This window comes from Dipodomys spectabilis, unplaced genomic scaffold (assembly GCF_019054845.1).
Source record: "Dipodomys spectabilis isolate Male_0828 unplaced genomic scaffold, ASM1905484v1 ptg000030l, whole genome shotgun sequence".
Taxonomy (NCBI): Eukaryota; Metazoa; Chordata; class Mammalia; order Rodentia; family Heteromyidae; genus Dipodomys; species Dipodomys spectabilis.
Window position 1 is genome coordinate 13,114,208 of NW_024870707.1, and position 23,955 is coordinate 13,138,162.

The following is a 23,955-nucleotide window of genomic DNA, read 5'->3' on the forward strand; positions in this document are numbered from 1 at the left end:
ATTGTTGTTGTAAAGGTTGATGTACACAGGGGTTACAGTTGCATAAATTAGGTAACAAGTACATTTCTTTTTGGATGCTTCCCTTCCCTCCTTCTCCCCCAGGTATTCCCTCCAGTCACTCACAAGTTGTATAGCTCATTTTCAACAAAGTATCTAGTGAGTACCACTGTTGCATGTGTTCACCCTTTAAGTATTCAGGCTTTGAAAGAAGGGGGAATTCTGGTTTGTGCTACCAGAAAAAAAAAAAAAAAGAGTTGAACTCAATTGTAATTGTAATTTTAGGAATGGGATAAAGTTTCAAGTCGAAAAAATCTGTGGGGACTGATGGAGATATTAGTTGTGTGACCCTGTCAATGCCTTTAACACTGTTGAGCTCTGTGTGTGTGTAAAAGTGGTTTTTGCATATAACACCCCATGAGCTAACAATGGAGAGGAGAGTCAGAGAGATTGGAGACGTCTCTTTGGCAATGTGAGGATTCCTTACGGTCCAGGTGGCTGGGTGAAGGAATGTTCTGGTCTCTAGGGTGGGGCTACTCCCGGCAAGTCAACCTGGACCCTGATCCCAGTTCCCTGGAAACGAATTCAGTCAGTGTCCAGGGTGAGCTAATCTTTCCTGCCTGAGGCCTTGTGGCAGGAATTTAGTCTACGTGCTGGACTTCTGACCTCCAGCACTGATACAGAACAACTAGGAGTTGTTGTTTTTTAATTTTATTTTATTTTTGTAGGTTGTGGGGCTTGAACTCAGGGCCCAGGCACACAGTTCCTGAGCTTTTTTTTGCTCAGGGCTATGCTCTGCCACTTTGGGTCACAGCGTGACTTCCGTCTTTCTGGTAGGTCATCGGAGACTTTCTTGCCTTGAACCGACCCTCAGACCTCAGCCTCCTGAGTAGCGAGGATAGATTACAGGTGTGAGCCACCAGCGTCCAGCACTTGATTCGTTTTATGCTGTTTGCGATCATGTGTCTTTACAGCAGTAGAACAGTAATACAAGCTCATAGGCTCACCTAGGCGAGGCTCGGTGGCTTCTGGAAAGTGATTTTCACGTTGCTAATGATTGGTGCAGGGCTCTGGAGAAGCACTTCTTGGCGATCTCAAGAACAACATCAATTATCTGCTAAAATTCATTCTTGGACTCCGGGAGCTGGTGGCTCACTCCTGTAATTGTAGCTACTCAGGAGGCTGAGAGGATGGATCGCGGTTCATGGTTCATGAGGATCAGGGTTCGAAACCAGCCTGGGCAGCCTGCGATTCTTCTCTCCAATGAACCTCCAAAAAAAGAAAAAAGAGAAATAAGTAAGTAAATAAGTGAGGCGCTCCCGGATCCGGGGTGGACCTCGGCGGCCGGGCGGCGGGCCAGCCAGAACAAGTGTCCGACTCGGTAGGCCCGGGAGGGCCCGGTAACCGGCATTGCAAAACGCGCTTCCGGTCCTGTGGCCACCGCCGGACAGCTTCGCTCGGCGGCTCAGCCTTCACCCAAGCCCTCGGGGCTGGCTCCTCCCTGATTGGACGGAAGTTAAGCTCCGCTCCGGAGCGCTCCGTCCTCATTGGCTAGCAGCGAAGGGCATCCCCTGGCGTCACGGAGCGGTCGCTCCGCCTCCCCGGCGCCCGGGCGGCCCGCGCGCCTGCGCAGTGGGGCCCGGCGCTGGCGGGTCGTGCGCTCGGGGGAGGCTCGGGGTCCGGCGCGTGGCGGCCGATGGCGGAGCCCCGGGGCGAGCTCGAGCCTCTTTTGAGCCGGGCCCGTAGCGGCGGCAGCAGCGACTTCCCGCCGGGGCAGTTCGCTCAGGTGGGCCCGGGTGAGTGACAGCGGGGTGAGGGCCCCGGGGCGCGGGGGTCGGAGGGGCGCGGGGAGGGGGTCCCCGTCCCCGGGGCCCGGGGTCGCGCCCGGCCCCGGCGAGCAGCGCGAACCGGACCCCGGACCCCGGCCCACGGTCATGCTGGGGCCTTCCGTTCTGTGCCGGTCCTGGGGCTTGAACCCAGGCCCTGGGGCTTGAGCCCAGCTTTTCCGCTCAGGGCCGGCGCTCTGCCACTTGAGCCACGGCACCACTTCCAGCTTTTTGGTAGTTAATTGGATGTAAGAGTCTCACAGACTTTCCTGCCCAGGCTGGCTTCGAACCTCTGTCCTCGCATCTCAGCCTCCTGAGTAGCTAGGATGACAGGCGGGAGCCACCGGCTTCCAGTTCTTCCCCCCACCTTTCCCCACCGTTTCTCGTGGGGAAACAGACCCAGAGAAAAGCGCCAGTAGGTGTCTGGAGGGAGATCCTGGAGTCCCTGGGGTGCCGTTGGACCCCAGCTCCCGGGCCGGGCCGGGGCTCTGTCACAGGCCCTCCTGCAGCAGCCCCCTCCTCTCTCCTGCAGCTGCCTTCTGTCCTTCCTGTTTGTGGTCTGAGGGATTGCTGAATCCAGGGAGGGTGAGGGCTGGGGACGGGCCCACCCCAGAGGAATCAGGTGCTGGGTTCCAGGCGGCAGGACCCCCGTCTCCATTTACCGATGACGAAATTGAGGTCCCGAGACCTGCCGAAGGTCACACCCTGCCTCTGGGTGCCTCCCTTCATGCCTGGCTGCTTCCCACGCTGGTCCTGCCTCCTTCCCGGGTTGGGCTGGGTGAGCAGTGTATGCCCCGGGCGATCCGCAGTGGGTGGCCACAGGATTGGCAGGAGGTGAGGAAGTGGAGGCCCACATGGCCCGTGGCCCCACGCCCCCCTGTGCCCTTCCCCAAGCTCCCGGTGGCCCCCGTGTGGGTGGAACATCCTTCCTCCCAGCCTATGCCCTGTCCTTGTGTCTGGACAGGGGTGCCTTTCTGGGGCTGCCGCTTGCAGGCCTGGTGGGCTTGGGCAGGTGCGGAGCCTTGCTGAGTCTCAGGAGAAGGGGATGGACGTCCTGAGCCTCAAGCGAGGGGATGGAGGGGGCTGGCGCTGGGCCGGGTGGGAATGCCGCCGTGCCTGCTGGTCCCGGCGCTGGCCGAGGAAGTGGGTGGCACGTGTGATCCGAGACGCAAGTCGGCGCTGGGCCGTGTGGCTCATGATAGTGTCTGTTGTCTTTGTCTTTCGGCCGGGCTGCTTGTGAGAATGGCTCCTTCAGCCTCCCCTGGGAGCACCCACAGCCGGGAGATGGGGTGGGGGGGATGCCCTGGGCTCCTCTGCCTGCAGCGGGACTTTCCTGCTGGTGTGGGGGCGGGGAGTGCTGCTGTGGGGTGCCCACTCCTCAGGGGACCCCAGGTCCTCCTGGCTCAGCCCCAGCAGAGGACAGGCCCTGGCCAAAGGTTGAGGAAGGAGAGTGATTCTTCTTGTTGCTGGCTCAGGAAGTCTTCTACCTTTTTTGCTGAACGTGTCCGCGGATGTGGGGTTGTATGGACGCTCTGCAAAGCGTTAGCGCAGGACCCCCCCCGCCCCTTGTTACCCTATTGAGGACTGTCTGCGAGGTTGGCGCACACCAGGGCTGCGCGAGATGCAGATGGTGCGGGGGCCAGTGTAGAGCCAGGTGGGGAGTGAGCTTAGGCCTGATGTTGGGGAACACAGGTGTGAGGAGCAGGCCCGCCATCTGCGCTGTGAGAACCACTTTGTGGGTGGGGTTGACAGGTGACGGCTGCTCTTTGCCTAGGAAGGGCTGGCAGAGGATGGGGGGGCTGGGCTTCCTTGGGCTCTGCCCTGGACACCATGTGGGTGTGGCATGGTGCGAGGGAGCGAGTGGGGCCTTGGGCCTCAGGGTTTGCTTCTGGGAGGCAGGCAGGCGGCTGGTGATGCCCACGGGGCAGAGGCGGAGATGCCTGCCGTCCCCATGGGGGTGGAAGAGCCCGCTGTGACCCGAGCTCAGTGCTCTGCAGACGCTGCCGCCTCTCGCGTGCCCCCCGCACCGTGCCCCTGGGCAGGGGCAGCGGTGGAGGCAGGGCCACCCCTGCTCCAGGCCCGGGACCCTGGGCACATGGGTGCCCCCCACCTTGTTGGGACCTCACCCTGGGCGGGTGGCACGTGCCCCACCACAGGGTGGGGGACCTCGGGCGAGGCCACGGGCCCCTGGGTTGGTCACCCGATGTTGCCCCGTCTGCCCCTAGGTGCCGGCGCTGGCCAGGACCTCTGCATCAACCAGGCTGTGGTCTTCATTGAAGATGCCATTGAGGTGGGTGGTGGCCGCCATGCTGGCTGTGCGTGCCCCCTTGCTCCTCGCTGACCCAGGGCGGAGCCTCAGCCGCTGGCCTGCGGGGCCTCACGGCCCGGCTCTCAGTCCTCACCATCTTCCGAGGGTCTCATTGATGGACCGCTGACCGAAGCCTGGCGGGCCTCCCCGAGCCAGGTCGTACATGCGGGTGGGGGCAGGCCTCGCTAGGCAGTGGGCATGGCTGCTGTCTGCGTGCCCCTCAGGCACCCGCCTTCCGGGGTGCCCGGCTGGGGGGAGAGCTTGGTGTGGTATGTGATGGTGGAGGGGGTCTGTCCTCTGCCGACAGGGACTTGCCCTCACACCCCCACCTGTCCCCTCCATTGGGCTTTTCTTGGGGGGGCTGCAGTGCTGTGTTTGGCTGTGTGTGGTAAGGGGGCACAAACCAGAGAACCAGGGAACATGGGGGGTGCGGCCCTGAGAGGCCCCTGGCCCATCCCCCACTCACTCGCCCTGCCCGGCCTCCCTCCCTCCAGTACCGCTCCATCTACCACCGAATGGACTCTAGCTCGCTGTGGCTGTACCGCTGCTATTACTCAAACTGGTGCCAGCGGTGAGAAGGCGGGAATGGTGGTCTCTGAAGACCTGCTCGGTGGGGTGGGCTGGCTTCACCTGTTTGGGGGTGCCAAGTCTGTCTGTTTGGGTGCAGAGGTGGCCCTGATCCCCTTCAGGGGAGGAGCCAGGCCTGGGGCTAGGACGCAGCTCCATCCTGTGCAGGCCCGATCCAGTGATGTTTGTGCAGTTGCTGGTGGACCCAGCCGGGAAGGGCTGGAGTTTGCCCTCTGGGCAGTTGCCTGCAGGGGTGGGGAGGGTGGGGGGGGCTTCCTGGCCCCAAGCAGTTGTACTTGCCCTCTAATCTGGCTTGTCTCCTTCCCAGGGCTCTGAGTGCCGCCATTTTCCTGATCCTGGCTTTGGCTTTTGTGGAGACACCTTCCTCGTTCACCCGGACAGCAGACGTGCGCTACCGCTCTCGGCCCTGGGAGCCGCCCTGTGGCCTGACTGAAGGTGTGGAGGCGCTCTGCCTGCTGCTCTTCGTGGCCGATGTCTCCGTGAAGGTGAGGAAGGTGGGCCTGTGCCCCACTGGTCCCTGACCGCTTCTGCTCGTTCCGATGCCGGGGGCTGCCTGCTGCTCCTCTTGCCTTTGCTCTTTGGCCCAAGCTTTTGCTTGTGTCTGAGCTTTGGGGCAGAGGATGCAGCTCCTTTCCCTCCCCACAATGCTGGGTATGAGCTGTGCCACCAGGCTGGCAGCCTGTGGGGTGATGGAGGCTGGCCGCAGCGGCCCCATGAAGACTAGGATCCTCTCCTCATGGCCCACATTGCTGGCTCCGGTGGAGAGGATGTAGGGCAAGGAGGGACCTCTTGTCACAGAGAGGCTGCTGGGTACCTGTGACTGGATCCTTCTAGAAACGGGGGTAAGGGGTGGATAGGGGAGGGGGCTTCAGTGCTAGGTGCATATGAGTACGTGTGTGTGTGTGTGTGTGTGTGTGTGTGTGTGTGTGTGTGTGTGTGTGTGTGAAGTTGTGGGCTCCGGGCAGTTCCTCACTTCGTGTTTTTAGCCCATCATGTGGTTGGCAGATTAGGGGTTTTTAAACTGGAACCTGAACTGCTAGGAAGTTACCACGAGTTGTTTTGGAGAGGCTGGAGGTGAGGGGTGCATTGGTGCCCAGGCTGGGGCCTTGGGGTGGCCGCTCCAGGGAGGGGGGAGGCAGTTAGGAGGGGCAGAGCGGGCATGTGTCTGTTCCAAACTCCCTCACGGTAACCCGTTTGCATCTCACCTTTATAGTAGCAATCAAAATAAACCAAAAGAGGAACCGAGGGCAGGGAGGCCCGTGCCATACTTGAGGGTGCACCGTAGCTGCTCGGGGTCCCAGCTGGGGCTGTGCGCTGTGCCCTGTGCCCATGGAGACCGCACTGCTCCCCATCCCCCTCCACCAGAGCCGGGGTCCTCTGCCTGCCACGCACCCCTCACCCGTCCCCGTCTCTTACAGGGCTACCTGGTGGGCCGGGCCCAATTCCAGAAGAATCTGTGGCTGCTGGCCTACCTCGTGGTGCTGGTGGTGTCCCTGGTGGACTGGACGGTGTCCCTGGGCCTGGCTTGTCAGGAGGTGGGTGGTGTGGCAGCTCTGGGGGGGGATTCAGGCTCTGTGGGGCAGGGATATGGGCTGGGGGGTGCAGGGCGTGGGCCCTGGGGTGGCCCTGGGGAATCTCGCGCTGTTCACCAGTGGGGTCCCAGCAGCTGGGGATGGGAATTGAGACCTGGGTCCGGCCGGGGTCCTGGGGCGTCCTGTTGGCTAGGGGAGATGCCAGAGCGACGTCTGGGCTGCTTTGACTGCCACTCCTGGCCTGGCCGGTCCCACAGTGCTGACCTGGGCTCTCATCACACACAGCCGCCACCGGCCCAGAGCGTGTTGAGACCCTGCAGTGAGCTTACTTACCCAGCTGCCCGCAGGGCTGGCCATGGAGTCCGCTCCCGTGGCAGGGAGCGGCCGGGGGCATGTCGGCCTCTAAACCTGTCAGCAAGGGCGAGAAGAACGGCGTCAGGCCTAGAGGGGCAGGCCAGCGCCGTGGCTGGCGGCTCTCCGGCCTCCAGGGGCTCTTGCTGTGGGACGGGTGAAGGCCGCTGGGAACCCAGTGGTTTCCAGTCCGTGGGCTTCTCCGGGTCTCTTCCAGCCGCTGCGCATCCGCCGGCTGCTCCGCCCCTTCTTCCTGCTGCAGAACTCCTCCATGATGAAGAAGACCCTGAAGTGCATCCGGTGGTCACTGCCCGAAATGGCCAGGTGGGTGGTGCTGGGTGCCTGGGACTCAGGTGCTCTGCCTGGGGGTGTGGTGGACAGGACTGCGTCCGCAGGCTGCCCTGGCCCAGGCTTTGCGGTGGCCGGCAGCGTTGTGGGGTTACAGGCCCTGCTGCAGACCCCGCTGGGGTCCCTGAATCCCAGGGAAGTCTTTCTGCTGGTCTTTGTCCTCTGTGTCCTGCTGTGGCTGCCACCGCCCCCTGCCCTGCTCCCTGCATCCCTGCGGCTTCCTGTGTAGGTGCCCACACCAGCCCCCCCCCCCCCCCCCCGTGGGCCTCATGCTGTCTGTCCTCAGCAGGAGTTCTTGCTTTCAACCCAGCGTCCCCCCCAGCTCCCCCTGCCCCCTTCCTTCTTTCAGAAAAGTCATCCGTGCCCTCCCTCTGCCTTCAGTCCCTCCGTGGTGGCCACCTCCAGTCCAGCCGAGATGATGGAGTGGCCTTTCCTCTCGGTCCTGAGCCCCCTGGGCCTTGTGTGTGTGGTCACCTCGTTCCTCCACAGGGGACGCCAGGCCGGGCAGCCCGGCCCCATCTGCCCACTCCCAGGTTCTCAGGGACGGCAGTGCCTGGCTCTGTCCCAGGGACCCCGTCTCGGGCAGGACAGTGGCCCAGGGCCTGCCCTGCCCCTCGCCAGGCTGAATGCCTGCCTCTCCCCAGCGTCGGGCTGCTGCTGGCCATCCACCTGGGCCTCTTCACCGTGCTGGGAATGCTGCTCTTCACCATGGGCGAGAAGGTGAGGTGGCACTGCCCTCGGGCTGTCTGCCTGGGCCGCTGCCTGGCAGCCGACGGGGCCGAATCTTGTGGAGGGTCATGAGGTGGGCAGGGCCCTCAGCCTGAGACCCAGAACCAGGAGCGCGGTGGCCCCATTTCAGCCCAGTGCTGCCACCGCCACCGCCTGCCAGGGCGCTGCCGCACACGCCCTCCCGGGCTCCGTCCTCTGCGGCTGCCTCTTCCTCCCCGCTCGGCTGCTCACTGGGGGCGGCGTGAAGCTTCCCCCCAGCCTGTGTGTTCTTCTGAGGGGCTGCCCTTCCTCACCCTGCCTGACCACCTCCCTGAGCTTCCTCACACCTGCTCTGGACATTGGCAATGCCACATCCTTCTCTTCATCCTTGGCTCTGGGTCCCCCTGCCCTGCCCCGCCCCACCCCACCCTGGCCCTGCCCAGCCCTGCCCTGCCCAGCCCTGCCCAGCCCTGCCCTGCCCTGCCCAGCACTTCCCTGCCCAGCCCTGCCCTGCCCCTCCCTGCCCTGCCCTGCCCCGCCCCGCCCCACCCTGGCCCAGCCCCGCCCCACCCCGGCCCCGCCCCGCCCCGCCCCGCCCAGCCCTTCCCTGCCCAGCCCCGCCCTGCCCTGCCCTGCCCAGTCCTGCCCTCCCTGGCCCAGCCCTGCCCTGCCCAGCCCTGCCCTGCCCTACCCTGCCCTGCCCAGTCCTGCCCTCCCTGGCCCAGCCCTGCCCTGCCCAGCCCTGCCCTGCCCTGCCCCGCCCCGCCCTGCCCCGCCCCGCCCCGCCCCGCCCTGCCCTGCCCAGTCCTGCTCAGCCCTGCCCTTCCCTGCCCTGCCCTGCCCTGCCCAGTCCTGCCCTCCCTGGCCCAGCCCTGCCCTGCCCTGCCCTGCCCTGCCCTGGCCTGGCCTGGCCTGCCCCGCCCCGCCCCGCCCCGCCCCGCCCCGCCCTGCCCCGCCCCGCCCCGCCCCACCCCGCCCCCGCCCGGCCCGGCCCGGCCCAGCCCAGGCTTCAGCCCCAGTGGTGTTGCTTGTGGCTGTCTCCACCCGCCACCTTCCTGGGCTCTGTCTATGGTCATCGTGTCGTCCAGCCTGGGCCGTGTTCTGTCTCTGCTTCTCTGTCCTGGGGCGCGTCTGCTGACTGGGGGAGTTGGATGGCACATAGGAGTTGGACTGTGCCTCCTGGGAGCAGAACAGGAGAAGGCTAGTGCCTTCTACCTGAGTGTGTGTGTGCGTGCGTGTGTGCGTGTGCATGTGCATTTGAGTATATCCGTGTGTGTGATAGGAATGTCGACATGTGTTGGATGTTCTGTGCGTGTGTCTAGCCGTGTATGCATGTGAATCTGTATATTTATGTCTGTGTTGGTGGATGTGTTGTGCATGTGTATGTCTGTGTTCATGTGTGTGCATGTCCCTCTGTGTGTGTGTCTCTGTGTGTGTCTGTGTGCGTTGGGCAGTGCTGGGCTGTGAGGCGACCCTGCGGTGGGCCTCAGCCTCTCTGTGGCTGCCTGTGGTAGCCCCCAGGGGCAGGAAGCCTTCGTTGGCTTCTTGTCCAGGCTGGCTTCTGCCCCACAGAGGGCTGTGCTGTTGTGGGAGCCAGTGTCCTCTTGGTGGGAGTTCCAGCTCCTACCCTTGGCTGAAGTTGGGAGGACCAACTGGCCCTGAGTCCCTTGTCCCTGGCCACAGGCTCTGGGCCAGCCTGGCGGGGGGACAGGTGGGGATCTGGGCGGAGCCTGCTGTGGGAAGGTGACCTGGGCTGCCTCTCCCTCCCCCCAGCTCACAGGGCCTGACCTCCCTTGCCTTGTTGCCCAAGAACTTTCTAGAGCTGACCTTGTTACTCAGAGGGCCACCTTGGATGTATTTCCGAGGATGGGGGCTGGTGTACGGGGGATGTGTAAGAAGGTCGCTCTTCCTCGTGTCTCCGCGGGTGCGGGTGGTGGACTGCGGACACTGTGCCCTCTGCTCACCCACAGGGCTGGGGGTCAGGGGCAGCCCCTCGGGAAGGAGATTTGGAGACCAGGAGGCGGCTTGTTGGGTGACGAGTGTGGACAGGGCTCCCCTTGGCCTGGGCAGGCCTCTCACCCCCGGCTTGAGGCCTTGTCTGTGAGCTAGCTCAGGTGCTGGAACTTCCCTCTGGCAGCAGAAGCCTGAGCCCAGAGCAGTGAGCAGACTTGTTTCGTTTCGGGGCTGACCCTCTGGATGTGGGGGGTGGTGGCCGTCCCGGCTCTCCCTGCCCACGGCTGGGGCGGGGCGGGGCAGGGTGTCTGCCTGCCTCAGCGTCCCCAGGGGCACCAGCTGTGGCTCTGGTCCCCACTCTACAACGTCCTATGGTGACGTCTGCCCCCACGCCAGTGGCTCGTGGCATCTCCTCCCCGTCCGCTCGCCTGGCCTTGGCATCCCTGCTCTGGGCACACGGGGCAGTGCCATTCTGTAGCTGGGGCCAGCCCTGCCCTGCTCAGGAGGGGCCTGCAGGAGGGGTCCGCTGGCGGGCTTGGGCCTGGCCGGCACTCAGCCTGAAGGACCCCAGGGGATCAGGTGGTTTGTGGGCATCCAGGGATCTGACTCAAGTACCACCTGCTGCCCTGGTCACACAGCCAGGCGTATGGGGTTCCCTGCCTTGTGGGGACAGGGTGGCTCCACCACGGAGAGCCCTGTGTGTGCAGCGGTTCTGGGTAGACATGCTGCACGCGTGCTGTGGTGTGGGGAGCTGGGCACCGGTGCCCCGGCTGCCAGCTGTGGTAGCCACAGCTTTGAGGTCTAGGCCTCTGGGGCCCGAGGCTCTCCCTAGGTCCTTGTCCCACGTGCCCTCTGCTCTTTCCCCGCTCCACACCTGCCCGTGGCAGCCTGCGGGAGGCCAGCTGGGGCCTCTGCCCCAGGGTGTGCGGCTACAAGCACAGTGGCCCGGCCTGTGTGCCCGTGGGTGGGTCTGCCTGGGCTGGAGGCCCAGACTTTGGGCACTCAGAGCCTGCAGATGGAGGGCGGCTGCGGGCCCCTCTGTGGGTGGACCCTGTGGCTAGGCTGGTGTGCGGGGAGACCCAGACGTTTGTCTCTTCTCAGGATGAAAAGCAGGACAAGGAGAGACTGGCCTACTTCCGGAGCCTTCCAGAAGCACTGACCTCCCTCCTGGTGCTGTTGACCACTGCCAACAACCCTGACGGTGTGTGTGTGTGTGTGTGTGTGTGTGTGTGTGTGTGTCTGTGTGTGTGGAGCCTGGGGCTGCGCCTGGCGAGGCTGGGGTGGAACTGGCTGGGGTCTTGGAGGCTTTTGTCCATGGGAGGAGACATTGGTCCCTCTCCTCTCTTCCCTTCTTTCCCTTCTCTTTTTGTTTTCTCTTTCCCCGTCCATCTTCCTCCCTATTTCTTTCCCTTTATCTCCTTCGCTTTCTCACTCCCTCCTTTCTTTCTTGGTTCTCTTTGCCTGTCTCTTTACTCGGAGAAGCTGAAAGAATGGTGGTCTTAGTGTGCTGACGTGCTGTGGCAGTGGCCAGTGCCCCTCTGGTGGCCTCTCTGGGGCCATCCCTTTTACCAGCCACGGCCCAGGCCCAGCCAAGAGGTGGGTGCCACCTGGAACATGTGTCTGAGTTCCTGGGGTGTTGGCTGGCCATGCGGGGTGCTGATGGGTCCCCCAGTGGTCATGTGCTGTGGCCAGGGCCCGAGTCCACTGTGCCTGGGGCCTTCCCTCCTGGGCTCAGCTGCGCTGCCGAGCCTGGCCCCCCACATGTCCTGACAGCCTGGGCAGGTCATCGGATGGGTGGGGTGGGTCACAGGGCAGCTAGCTTCAGCCTCGCCCAGGGCCGAGCGTCCTCACGGTTGGGGAGCACCTGCCCGGGGCTCCGCGGGGCCCTCAGCTCTCCCTGTGAGGAGTGACCCAGAACGCTTTCCAATTGCTCTGGCTCCTCTTGCCTCAGTGATGACGCCTGCCTATTCCAAGAACCGGGCCTATGCCGTCTTCTTCATCGTCTTCACCCTCATCGGTGAGTGCGGACGGTCTGTGTTCAGTGCCCTGGGCTCCTCCGGAGGGAATGGAACCCCAAGGCTCAGGTGCACGTGCAGCAGCCCCCACTGTTTACCTCCGCTGTAGCCTGTCCCCCATAACTTCACCTCCATCCCCCCCGCCCCCCACTTACCTGCCGCAGCCTGGCTCCCCTCCCCCCCGCACTTACCTGCTGGCTTGCCGTCTGTGGTCCGTGGCCACACATCCCTCTTGTGCCATACTAGGTAGGCCTGCAGTGCCCCACAGGTGGCCAGCAGGTGGCCTGCCCCCTCTGCATGGCCGGAGTGGGGAGCACTGACAGGCTGGCCCCCCCGCCCTCCTTGCTGGCACGCTTGCTGCCTGTCGGCTGGCCCTTGGGTCCCTTCTGCCTGTGACCGAGGCCTTCTCCTTACAGGAAGCCTGTTTCTCATGAACCTGCTGACTGCCATCATCTACAATCAGTTCCGAGGCTACCTGATGGTGAGATGCACTGCCCCCTACTGGGCTGTGTCCGCAGTAGGCCCTGGAGGCTAAGCAGACATGCCAAGGCTGCCCAGCATGGGCTGGGGAGATGGGGTGGGGGGGGGGGGGAAAGGGGACAAGCCGAGGTTAGAGCACGTGTCGCCAGGTGTCATTTGGGAGGGCAGTGTTTTCCTAGAGACCAGAGGTCCTTCCCAGGCCCTCCCATGTTCTCCTAGGGAGGCTGCCCTGGGAAGTGGGCCTATACCTAGTGTGGGGAGCCAGGGCCCCAGATACACAGAGAAGAATGGGTACTTGGGTACTGCAGTGGCAGCATGGTGAGCTGTGGTTGCTCAAGGCCCGGTCCCCACCTGGCCTTGGCCAGGCGCCTTCCTTGGAGAACTATCCCCGAGGCCCTGGCTGTCCTCTGCTGTGTTGCCCATTCCCCGAGAGGGAGGCGAGAGGGGGCCGTCCGGCTGGGAGGGGCCTCGCCCAGGCTGAGAGCCCGCTCCCCGCAGAAGTCCCTGCAGACCTCGCTGTTCCGCCGGCGGCTGGGGACCCTCGCTGCCTTCCAGGTCCTCTCCTCCCTGGCAGGGCAGGCTGGAGCTGTCCCCGAGGCGTGAGTGCTGGGCTGAGTGGGGCCTCTCTCTCTCTCTCTCTCTCTCTCTCTGTCTCTCCCCAGGGATGGGGGGGGTGCTGTGGCCACTCCAAGGGGAGGGGCTGGGTGCACCTTAGAGATTTCCCAGCATCCCTTGCTGTTGGGTGGCTGGGTTAGGAATTGTGAACACCACCACGGCCCCTGTGTTCTGGGCTCTGTTGTCCTTGCAGCGGAGTCTGCCTGTCTCTCCAGATGGGGCCCAGCGGGGTCTCCCTGGGGATTTGGGATGATGAAGGAGCCTGCAGCCCTCTCTCCCCACCCCCACCCGTGGTAGCTGCCCGTGGTGGAGGCGCTCTGCCTAGGGTGGATGCCTGGCCAAGCGATGGAGAACCGGCCTGGCCTCTCCAGGGGCCTGGCTTCGCCCAGGGGCCCGGCTGGCCTTGCTCATGGGGTGGGTTTTTTTTTTCCCCACAGAGTTGGGGTGAGGCCCCAGGATGTGCTGCAGGTGCTCCAGAGAGCCCGGCTGGGCGGTGCCCACAAGCAGGCCCTTGTGGAGGTAGCAGCCCCCCAGGCCCACCCCGCCTCTGTCTCAGCCCCTCTAGGTGGGGAGTCATTCATCACTGGTCACAGCCTGAGGGGTGACGGGGCTGTGGCCACTGCCCTGCCCTGGCTGACCCCCGCTTCCCTCTGCAGAAGGTGTGCGCCCACGACGGTGACCTGCTGCCGGCTCACGAGTTCCAGAAACTCTTTGATGAGGTGGACAAGAGTGTAATCAAAGAGGTACATGGGGCTGGCCTGTGCCCGCCTCTGCCACTCTGGGCCAGCACAGCTCTTGTCACCTGGGACTCTGTGACGAGGGCCAGGCCCCTGGATGGGTGTTGGGAATAGATGTCCTTTGGCTCTTGGAAAATGTATTTCATTGGCCTGTGGAGAGCATGTGTTGGTGGCCTGCGGAGTGTGCATTGGTGGCTTCAAGGTGGCTGACATTTGGTGTGGGCTGTGGCTTTGATGCTCTGGGGGTTCCTGCCCATCCGCCAGCCTGGCCTTGTGTGAGTGTGGAGAGCGGGGAGGGGGGGGAGTGGGGGTGGGGTGGGGGGTGGTGGTGGTGGTGGTGGTGGTGACTGGGCCTCATGGTGACCAGTGTATGGTCAGTACTCTGACCGCACTGAGGTGGCCAACCCGTTGAACTTCACTGGGTGGGGTTTGCTCGGTCATTTCTACCAACGGGGGTGGATGAATGGCTCTGAGAGGCCTCTGTGGGAAGCTGGTTGCGTTTGGGGTCATTTCCTTGGGTTGGAGAAGCCAGGACCTGCAGGGAGGCTGGGGATGGAATTCAGAGGCAGAGGCAGGGCGGTCTGAGCCTGGGCTGAGTGTAGGCTCCCGCCCCAGCACCCGCCCAGGCCCCAGTACCGGACCCCGCTCCTGCGCACGGCCCAGTTCCTCTTCAGCCACCGCTACTTCGACTACCTGGGGAACCTCGTAGCTCTGGGAAACCTTGTGTCCATTGGTGTAAGTGCAGGTGCACCTGCCAGGGCGCCCCTCCCACCTCCTCCCTGCCCACGCCCCACCTCCTCCCCTGCTCGGCTTGGGATCTGCCGGCCTGGTGAGTCGAACCCTGCTCTGGCCGGCAGGTGTTCCTGGTGCTGGACGAGGATCTGCTGCCCACTGCGCGCAATGACTTCGTGCTGGGGGTGAGCTCGGGGCCCGGCTGTGAGGCCAGCAGCTCAGCCAGGGAGCAGAGGAGGGTGTGGAGAGCGGTGGCAAGGTGGCCCTGAGCCTGTGCACTGTTCCTGTGGATTAGACGCAGGCTAACAGTGTTCTGGCACCAAAAGAGGAGTCTCAGCCCTCTGGCCTGATGTTCAAATCCCCTCTGATTTGTACTTAAATTGGCATTTTCTTTATTTTTGTCAAGTCATGGGGCTTGACCTTAGGTCTGGGACTCTGTTCCTAAGCTTTCATGCTCAAGGTTACTGCTCTCCTACTTGAGCCATAGCTCCACTTCCAGTTTTCTGGTGGTTGATTAGAGATCAGAGTCTCATAGACCTTCCAGCCTGGGCTGGATTTGAACTGTTGATTCTCAGAGCTCAGCCACCTGAGTAGCTAGGATTACAGGTGTGAGCCACTAGCACCCCACAAAACAGCATTTTCTGGTTAGTGTTGTACTCTCCCCCTGGTGGAGGCCCGAGGGGCTCTGAAGGCTGCTGGCAGTGACAGGTAAGGCCGTCCCCCCTTCCCGGCAAACGCCCGGTGAATGCCGCCTGTCCAGCTGCCCAGCAGTGGCGTGATGGTTGGGGATAGACTTTTGGCGGCTGGATCTCAGGTGCTGTCTCTAGGCTTGTTTTGGGGGTGATTCTGTGGAGCCCCTCTTGTGGGGTAAGGCCGGGTGCAGTCTCTGTCTCCATGTGGCGTGACAGCAGGACTGTGCGTACCCGGGAATGCCACCTTCCGCCTGGGCCGGCGGGCTTCCCACGCAGCCCTTTTCTGGGAGAGGTGGATGGGGTGGAGCTGGGAAGGCCAGGAGAGGCCAGCAGGAAGCAGGGGTGTGGGGCCTCAAGTGTGAGGGTGGGGAGGGGAGGGAACAGGGGGAGGGGACAGTGTGGCCTCGGCCCCAGGGCAGGATGACCGGCCACCGTCTTGCTCCTTCGGCTCCTCAGGTTCTCAACTATGTCTTCCTCCTGTACTACGTCCTGGAGCTGCTGCTCAAGGTCCTGGCCCTGGGCCCGCGCGGCTACCTGTCCTACCCCAGCAACGTGTTCGATGGCGTCCTCACCGTCCTCTTGCTGGTGAGGTCCCTGCGGGGCGGGGCGGGGCGGGGCGGGGCGGGGCGGGCTCTTCTGGTGGGCTCCACAGGCAGGGCCTGTGGCTCGGCCATGGCTCCCTCTCGGGTCTCTTTAACCCCAGAGTTGCTGGGTGTGGGGCTGAGCCCCTGGGGAGGGTCTTGGTGCTGGTCTCTTCTGGATTGAGGGGGTCAGGCTGTCATTTATGCCTCTGAGGGAGGGCTGGGGAGGACCCCTAGCTGCCACCAGCTAGCTCAGACCTGGCCTCAAAGCCACCGATTTCTCGGTGTTCTCTGTGGGCTTGAGGGCTGGGGGTGCGTCCCCTGTCCGCTGGGCGGGCCCTGGGGCGCGTGGTCACCGGTAGCTTGTGCCATCCCCAGTTCCCCAGGTCAGAGGGTCTGACCCCTGGAACCCCGGGCAGGGGCTCGGATCCTCTCCGAGGCCCCCGTGGGTGGCTGAGGGCTCCCCACTCGGGGGAGCACGGTGGTACCAAGCCTGCTTTTCCTTTTGTGACTGAAGGTCCTGCAGATCTCAGCCCTGGCTGTGTACCCGCTCCCTCAGGCCGGCAGGTACGTGATGAGGACGCTCAGGCCACGCACGCGTGCATGCACACAGCATCATGACCCGGGTGGGAAGCGTGACAGCAGAGTCCTTCCTTCCCTTAGCTGGGTCCCCTCTGAGTTGCTGGTGCCCACAGGGCTCAGCTCCTATCTGGGGTCGCCCCCCCCCCCCCCCCCCCCGCCCCACCATGGTATGGTATGGTGTGTGGGTCCGGGCGTGCCGGGCTGGGCTGAGCAGAGCAGGCCGCCCGTGCTCAGGGCTGAGGTCCTGCGGCTGCTGGGCGGGGCCCGAGCCTGAACTTGGTTGGCTGATGTTGGGCTGTTCTTTGCGCCCCTGGCCTTCATTCTGGCCATGCAGAGGGAGCTCTGCCAGCCCCAGGCGATCCTGGCAGGACTGGCAGACTCTGGCCGAGTCAGAGCCTTTGCTGCTGAGGCTGAGGCTGCTCTGTCTCAAGACCTGAGGCCATCATCTGTGCCACGAGGCCCTGTAGACACTGTACATGTGCCAGGAGACTCAGCTCCCGTGTGCCACAGCTGGGCACAAGCGTGCGAGGGGCAGGGTTGGGCCAGGACAGGCCTGGCGCACGCTGCCCCTGGGGTCTGCCTCTCGGATCCTGCACTGCTTTTGTCCTGGGTAGCAGAGTAGTTGGGGGTGCTGGAGAGAAGAGGCGCAGGGCCCAAGCTTCGACCCTGGCGTCTTTCTGGGGAGCCCGTGGGCTTCTGACTGCTCAGGGAGCTGGGCAGGCACTGTGGGCTGTCACCTGTGCTTGTGTCATTGCTGGGTGGGAGCCGGGTCTTCTGAAAACGTGGAGAAGCCACGAAGGCCATCATGGGGAGACAGGGCAGGTCAGGGGTCAGCTGTGGGGTCCAAGTCAGGAAACAGGGCCTCCCATTGGGCGTGATGGCCTCCTTGGTAAATGGGGTGTCTGCTCCGCATTCTGGGGGCTGTGCCGGGATGTGTGGCTGTGACCGGACTGCTGAGGGGGGCAGGTGTGAGCGGACAGCCCCCCCCACGGGAGCTTCTCAGTGTCTGTGCAGTGAGTCCCGCATGCCTGGCTGACAGACACCTGTCCCTCATCCTCTGGGTCTCCCCGGCCTCCCCCCACCTGCCGCCCGTGCCTCCTTAGGAAGCCGGAGGTGCTGGGTCTGCTGTCGCTGTGGGACCTGACGCGGCTGGTGAACATGCTCATCGTGTTCCGCTTCCTCCGGGTCATCCCCAGAATGAAGGTGCGTGGCTGCCCCCGTGCCCGCCCGTGCCCGCCTGTGTCCGCCCGGGCCCCTGCCTTGTCTGCTGCAGAATGGTGCTGTGTTCTAGGGCTAGTGGTCTGGGTCTGGGACTGAGCCCCAGCTCCTCAGCTCAGGCCACAGCCTTAGCCTCTACTGTCCCTGAAACAGTGACCAGCCTGGGCTTGGGGTGAGGAGGGCGGTCTGGTGAGGGATGGGCGTCCCCTCCGCCGTCCCAGGAGAGGCTGCTGCTGGGCATTGGTGAGAAGGGCCTTGGGCGAGGGTTGGACGAGGGTTGGACTGGATCCACTGCAGGTTCTCCAGCGCTGTCAGGAGTGTCATGTCCCTGAGGCAGGGAGGGCAAGGCTGGCCAGGCGGGCAGCCAGGTCAGGCTGAGAGCGTCAGCGGGAACCTGAGCCTCAGCCCTCCTCCCTGTCCTCCTCCTGGATGGATGGCCCTGTCCTCTGGGATCACCTCTTCCCTCCAGTGTGTCCCATGTACCACATACACACACACACGCATGCACACATACACACACATGCACACACACGTGCACACTTGGGATCATGCTTATGCACATCACACAGGATTGTGTGCATGTATGAGGCTCTGTCCATGCACACATATGTCTGTGTTAGGATCATGTCCGTGCAGATGATCACTTGGGATCATACACACCTGTCCATGTGCAATTACATAACGTTCACACATGTCCCCAGGGGACCATGCATACACACACATCCCACGAGATCACGTCCACACAGGATTGTGTACATCCACACGAGACTACGTGCACTTGCACGAGGCCCACACAGGATTGTGTGCACACGCATCCGCATGGGTTCATGTGTGCACGCCTGCACACACATTGTGACAGCACAGGCCCACAGGCACCTGTGGCCTCACGCGTGGCCGCAGCGCATCATCGTGTGTGCACATCACCCACACACTCACATGTGTGTGCATTTGTGTGAGGCAGAGGAGAGGTCGACACCACCTAACAATGTACAGGTCACACAGGACGTCATGTGTGCACACGTGACGTCACATGTACACATTCCCGTGATTGCTAGCTGTGGTCTTGGACTATTTGCCATGTCAGGCTGGTCCCGCTGGAAGGCCTGGCTTTGGCCCCCCCTGCGTGGTGGGCTCCCCTGTGTGGCGGGCCTCCGTGGCTCTCTGGAGCCCTGGGGCATTCCTGCCCCTTCTAGGTTTGTGTTCCCTGGAGCCTTTGGCACACAGAAGGACTGAACTGGCCACAGCTGGCAGGCGAGGCCTGTGGGTTCCAGAGGGACGTGGAACTTGGCAGCCACTGTGGTCATGTGTGGCCTCGGGCAGGTGGTCCGTGGGTGTGTGAGCGGATGTGGGTGTGTCCAGGTGTGTGTGGATGGCCCTGGGGTGAGTGTCTAGGTGTGCTCAGGTATGTGGTGGACACTGGGAGTGTCTGGGTGTGTCAGGGCACATGTCTGCATGTATTCCGTGTGGATGGCTGCTTGCAAGCTGTGTCCGGGCTTGGGGTCATCTGCCTGTCACCTGCTGTCCATCAGGGCTGACGGTGGCTCCTGCCATCCCCTCGTGGGGCAGGAGGAGTAAGGGCTGTCTTCTGTCCACAGCCTATGGCGGTGGTGGCCAGTACCATCCTCGGCCTGGTGCAGAACTTGCGGGCGTTTGGTGGGATCCTGGTGGTGAGGCCCGGGAGCGGTGTGGCCGGGCTGTGGGCTGTGGTGTGGAGGGGGCGGGAGGAGTCCTGGGGGGCAGCAGTGGGCTGTGAAGTCCAGGAACCTCAGGCCCAGGGCAAGACCAGAGCTGGACCTGGGGACTGTCACCCATCAGCACTCCCCTGCCGGGCCCCGGGTCCTGTAACTGTCCTATCCCTGTGATCTCTGGGTCCCGGCCACACTGAGAGTGGCCGTGGACGGTGTCAGAGGCCCCGACTTCGCCTCCAGGTCCCCCTGCCTGCAAGAACTCTGGCACCAGGCCCTTTTTGTAGAGGACTCTAGGGCTTGGGGCCCAGTGTGCTGGGTGAAAGCCCTTCCCGGGCACTGCCCTGCCACCCAGCAGAGGGACCTGTGACCCGGTAGGGCCCCGGGCCTTCCCTGGAACCAGCTGGGAACTGGCCGGCAGTGGGTGTGGCAGTGCCCGGAGCAGCGGTGTCCAGGCCCCCTGGGGGGTGTTAGGTCCTGCTGGGCGCTATCCTCGGCCAGCCCTGGGGGAGCAGCTGTGCTTCGATGCAGAGGTGTCGGCCTGGGACTCGGGGCCTGGCCGTGGCTCGTGTGGCTCTGTGGACCGCGGGCCGCTGACGGCAGCTGCCTCCCCCCAGGTGGTGTACTACGTATTCGCCATTGTTGGGATCAGCTTGTTTCGGGGTGCTGTCGTGGCTCCGGGGAACAGCAGGTAGCGAGGGGCCCCGGGGTGCCAAGGGGCCAGCCTGCTGGGCTGGGGTAGGCAGAGCCTTCAGAATGAAGACCTTTTCTGGGTTCCTTCCTCTCCTCTGTCCCATCGCATCCCACCTGTCCCGCGAGCCTTTCCCAGCAGCGGCGCCCTGTCCCCTGGAGTCCACAGTGGCCCTTTGCTGGACATGGCATTTCCTGGGGGCCAGAGAGGCCCAGGCTGGCCAGGGAACGGGCTGCGCCGAGCAGTGTGGCCCCGGGGCCTGGCTAGTGACCTGGTGGCAATGTGTTGCCAGTCTGGCCTCTGCCAATGTCTCGGCACCCTGTGGAAGCTTCGAGCAGCTGGAGTACTGGGCCAACAACTTCGATGACTTCGCTGTGAGTCCCCTTTGGCCGCCCCGCTCCTCCCTGGGGCCCCGCCCTCCGCCCCCCTCCTCACCCCCCTCCCCGCCCGCCACGCCCTCTTCTGTTGCCCCTCAGGCTGCCCTGATCACGCTGTGGAACGTGATGGTGGTGAACAACTGGCAGGTGTTCCTGGATGCCTACCGCCGCTACTCAGGCCCGTGAGTCGCCTCCCCGCCGCGGGGTGGCGCCCTGAGACTCGGGGCTTCTGCCTCGTGGGCTCTGGTGGAGGGGATGAAGGCCGGGGGCTTCTGGGGTGGCATGGGGTGGCGGCCTGCGGAGGCGTGGGTCGCTGCTAACTGTGGCCGGGGCTCTGTCCCCGCACAGGTGGTCGAAGGTCTACTTTGTGCTCTGGTGGCTGGTGTCCTCCGTCATCTGGGTCAACCTGTTTCTGGCACTGCTTCTTGAGGTATTGGGGTCCCTGTGCCGGCCTGCCTCGGGCTGCAGCTTTGCTGGACCAGGCCCTGCCGGTGCCGCGGCTGAGGGTGCAGCCAGCCGCCCATCCAGGCTCCGGCCGCGGCCCCCGCAGGCCCTGGCTCCCGGCTGCTGGGGTCCGCTGAGCGCCCCTTTCCCTCTTCAGAACTTCCTTCACAGGTGGGACCCGCGCGGCCACCAGCAGCCCCTGGCCGGCTCGCAGGAGGCCCCGTGCCAGGGCTCAGTGGAGCTCCTGTTCAGGTGAGGATGGAGGGCCGCCCGCAGGGCCCTTTGCTCCACTCCCTTTAGTCCTCGGTTGGTCTTGTGACCTGAGGGAGCCACACCCTCTCTTAGAAATTGTCCCCCTGTTGTGGCCTCCTGTGACACTGTGAGTGCGGATCCTCCGGCTTTCCATGCCATCTATCTCTTTTTTTTTTTTTTTGGTCGTGGGGCCTGAACTCGGCCTGGGCGCTGTCCCTCAGCTCTTCAGCTCAAGGCGAGCGCTCGCTCTACCACTTGAGCCACAGCGCCACTTCTAGCTGTTTCTGCTTAGGTGGTGCTGAGGAATGGAACCCAGGGCCTCAGGCATGCAAGGCAAGCATTCTTACCACGGAGCCACCTTCCCAGCCCTACCTCATTTTTACTTATTGCTGTTGTGAGGATGGAGCCCGGCCCCTTAGGACTCTCCCACCGCCCAGCACCCTCTCTGGGCTTTTACCAAGATGTAGAAACATTGTAGCAGCCGGGTGTGTCATGTGGCTTTGCCCAGCTCCCTGGGGACCCTGAGGGGCCTTCCTCGGGCTGAGCTCGCCGTTTCCCCGCCTGCCTGCTCCGCAGGGACGTGCTGGAGGAGCCCCGCGAGGAGGAGCTGCTGGACAGGCTGGGCCGGCACCCGCACCTGCGGCTGTCCAGGTGACGGCAGGCCTCGGGCTGGGCCCCGAGAAGGAGATGCCGGCCCAGGACCCACGCTGGCTGTGGGGGAAGAGCGGGAGCAGGAGGAGGAGGAGGAGGAGGAGGAGGAGGAAGAAGCAACCATGCCGTGACAGAGCACTCCGCGGGCACGGGTGGAGGCAGAGACAAGTACCCTTGTGTCTGGGTCACGGCAGCCTCTCGGGACGGCGCTGGCCACCGTGGCCGTCACGGGGCAGGGCGTCTGCTCAGGGCTGCGTTCCTCTGCGCCCTGCTTCAGTGAGGCTCTCCGCGGGGACCTGGACGCAGCCGCGGGACAGGGAGCAGCTGCTTCCCCGCGTGCCTTCGCTGCGGGTGGTCTTCAGGGACCTGAGCCCTGCTCGGGGCCTGCGCAGGGTGGCCGGCAGGATCCAGGGTGCCCAGGTTGGGGTGCCGGTGGCTTTCCATGAGGAGAATGTGGACTGTTGTTACTTTGTGCCTTGTGTGAGTGATCGGGTGTAATTCTCCCGGTCAGAGCACCAATCATGACGGCCTTCTGTGAAGAACGGCTCTGCTGTGTTGTTACTCCTGGCTGTCTCTGGGCTCGGCTGCTGAATTCGCCGTTGAAGCTGTGTGCTGCACCGGGACACCCGGCTGTGGGGTGCGCCGGGCTTTTCGTGTACTGCGTGGGGCACGCTTAGTGATGCGCATAGGGGTCATGTGCCCGTGGTGGCCCTACTTTTGTGTCCTCGAGGTGTGTGGCAGAGGCTGGGGGTGGGAGGTGGGGAAGTGGGCGATGGCGCAGGCCACGCTGTCACTTGATTCACACTAGGTCTGGATGGACGAGTGTTTTTGCAATTCAAGTGCCAACTTCTGTGCTGGGTGGTGTAGTTTCTGGAGGTCTCTGCGTGGAAGAGGATTTGGAGATCTGGAAGTGATCTCTGCTTGGTTAATCCACAAGTGATGTTGCCCGGTGCTGCTGGTCGATGAGTGATGTGATTGGTGAGTGATGTCTGCCCGGGCAGGAAGTCGGAGCTTGGGTAGGACTTGGCTGTGAAGTCCTAATAAGATTTGAGGAGAGTAAAACTGGAAAAGCAGTTCCAGAATGTCACAAGGCCCCAGTGCTTGCTTGGGCTGTGTAAGTGCTGGTGAAGGTGTGTGTGTTCCTGGGGAAGGCCTTTGAGTACCCCCCCCCCCCTCCATTGGTTGAGCCCATACCCAGCTGGTCTCACCTCTGGGGGGGGGGGGCAGGGTGCCCCTTCATTTGTTGGAGATTGGGCGCCACCTTGTGGTACAACAGGGTTCTGCCGACCTTTATAGTACCCGGTGGACACTGTGCTTCTTCCATCTGTGAGCCCCCGAGAGGTAGCTGTCCACATCTCAGTATGCCTGGTCCTCACCCATTGGTGGACGTCTGCGTCGTCCTGGCTGGCCGCTGTCCACTCTGCGTGCTACAGCCTCGGAGTGGACATGCCCCCTGGTCTCCTGCCAGGCTGTACCTTACCCCAGGCCATCTGGGCACCGGGAGGCAGCGCTGGGGGGCAGCCCTGCCCCGGGAGGGGCACTGCTGTGTCTGGACCGTGGTGGGGACCAAACAGACGTGGTCAGTTGGGGTGAGACTTCTGACCATGAGCTTCACTTCGAGGACCTTCTGGGGGCTGCTTGCTGGTCCCAGAGCTCACGGTCCTTTCATCCATTTCACACAGGCTGGATTTGACCCCGCTGGGCTGGTACCAGGGCAGGGCTGCTAAGGGCCGCCCCAGCTGGACCCTGGAGTGGTCACACGGCCGCAGGCCAGAGGAGGAGGCGGTGAGGGGGCCGCCGTGGGGAGGAGTCCAGGCCTGGGCGCAGGAAGCGTCTGGGGTCCCTGTGCTGGGGACTAGTGGCCTGGGGCAGCAGGGGGCATGGATGGGAGTGGCTGGTGGGTGTGGGCACACCCTGTGCGGCCAGCAGGGGCCGGGGTGGGTGGGGTGGGTGCCTGGCTCTCACTCTCTGGAGAAGCAGAGCTCAGGGCCTGTGCGGTTGAGGGGGTATCAGAGCTCAGCTAGCGGGCACCGTGCCGGTGAGGGGCCTGGGCAGGTACTGTGACTGGGGATGGGAGCAGGCCCAAGGCCGGGCTCACAAGTTCCAGCTTGTAGTAACAGCAATAATGACAGACCCTCAGCCTTCTTCAGCTCTCAGCCTCCTGAGTAGCTACGATGACAGGCGTGAGCCACTGGCACCCAGCAAGCTGTACTTTAAAAGTTAACGTTTAAATAAGGGAAAACTGAACATGAATTGAATAAAGATGCCAAGAGCTGAAATTCCTCAAAATGAGCTGGAAGAGTTAGAGGATGCTTTTAGTCACCGTGGCTGTGAGATACCGCTCAGCAGCTCCTCGATGCCAGCATACATTTGTGTCCATGGTGTGTGTGTGTGTGTGTGTGTGTGTGTGTGTGTGTGTGTGTGTCTGCACGTGCACGCGGGCACAGCTGAGGCCAGGGTAGGCCTGCATTCCCCTTGGAGCCTCTGGGCATGTGCGATTCTGCTTCCCAGGCCCCCTGGTTCCCAGCTGAATTCAGCCTCTGGTGCTTGTGGCTGGGACCTCCAGGCTGGTGCACTGTCAGCCTGGGCCGT

General features: G+C 63.5%; 1 protein-coding gene across 2 annotated transcripts; it reads left to right on the forward strand.

Moving 5' to 3' along the window:
* Positions 1-1,626: 1,626 nt before the first annotated feature.
* Tpcn2 (two pore segment channel 2) lies at positions 1,627-22,053 on the forward strand. Of its 2 annotated transcripts, XM_042676372.1 has the most exons (25): positions 1,627-1,793; positions 4,049-4,113; positions 4,626-4,702; positions 5,027-5,204; positions 6,138-6,254; positions 6,820-6,926; positions 7,595-7,670; positions 10,713-10,812; positions 11,563-11,628; positions 12,043-12,107; positions 12,605-12,705; positions 13,159-13,240; positions 13,378-13,464; positions 14,074-14,193; positions 14,316-14,375; positions 15,339-15,467; positions 15,981-16,030; positions 17,149-17,248; positions 18,859-18,930; positions 19,566-19,639; positions 19,932-20,013; positions 20,116-20,198; positions 20,365-20,446; positions 20,618-20,712; positions 21,289-22,053. In XM_042676372.1, the coding sequence occupies exons 1-25, from the start codon at positions 1,694-1,696 to the stop codon at positions 21,365-21,367; spliced, it is 2,247 nt and encodes a 748-aa protein (XP_042532306.1). In that variant the 5' UTR covers positions 1,627-1,693; the 3' UTR covers positions 21,368-22,053. The 2 variants fall into 2 exon arrangements, with proteins under 2 accessions (XP_042532306.1, XP_042532307.1); XM_042676373.1 differs by lacking the exons at positions 1,627-1,793; positions 4,626-4,702 and having other exon boundaries at positions 4,056-4,113; positions 21,289-22,049.
* Positions 22,054-23,955: the final 1,902 nt, after the last annotated feature.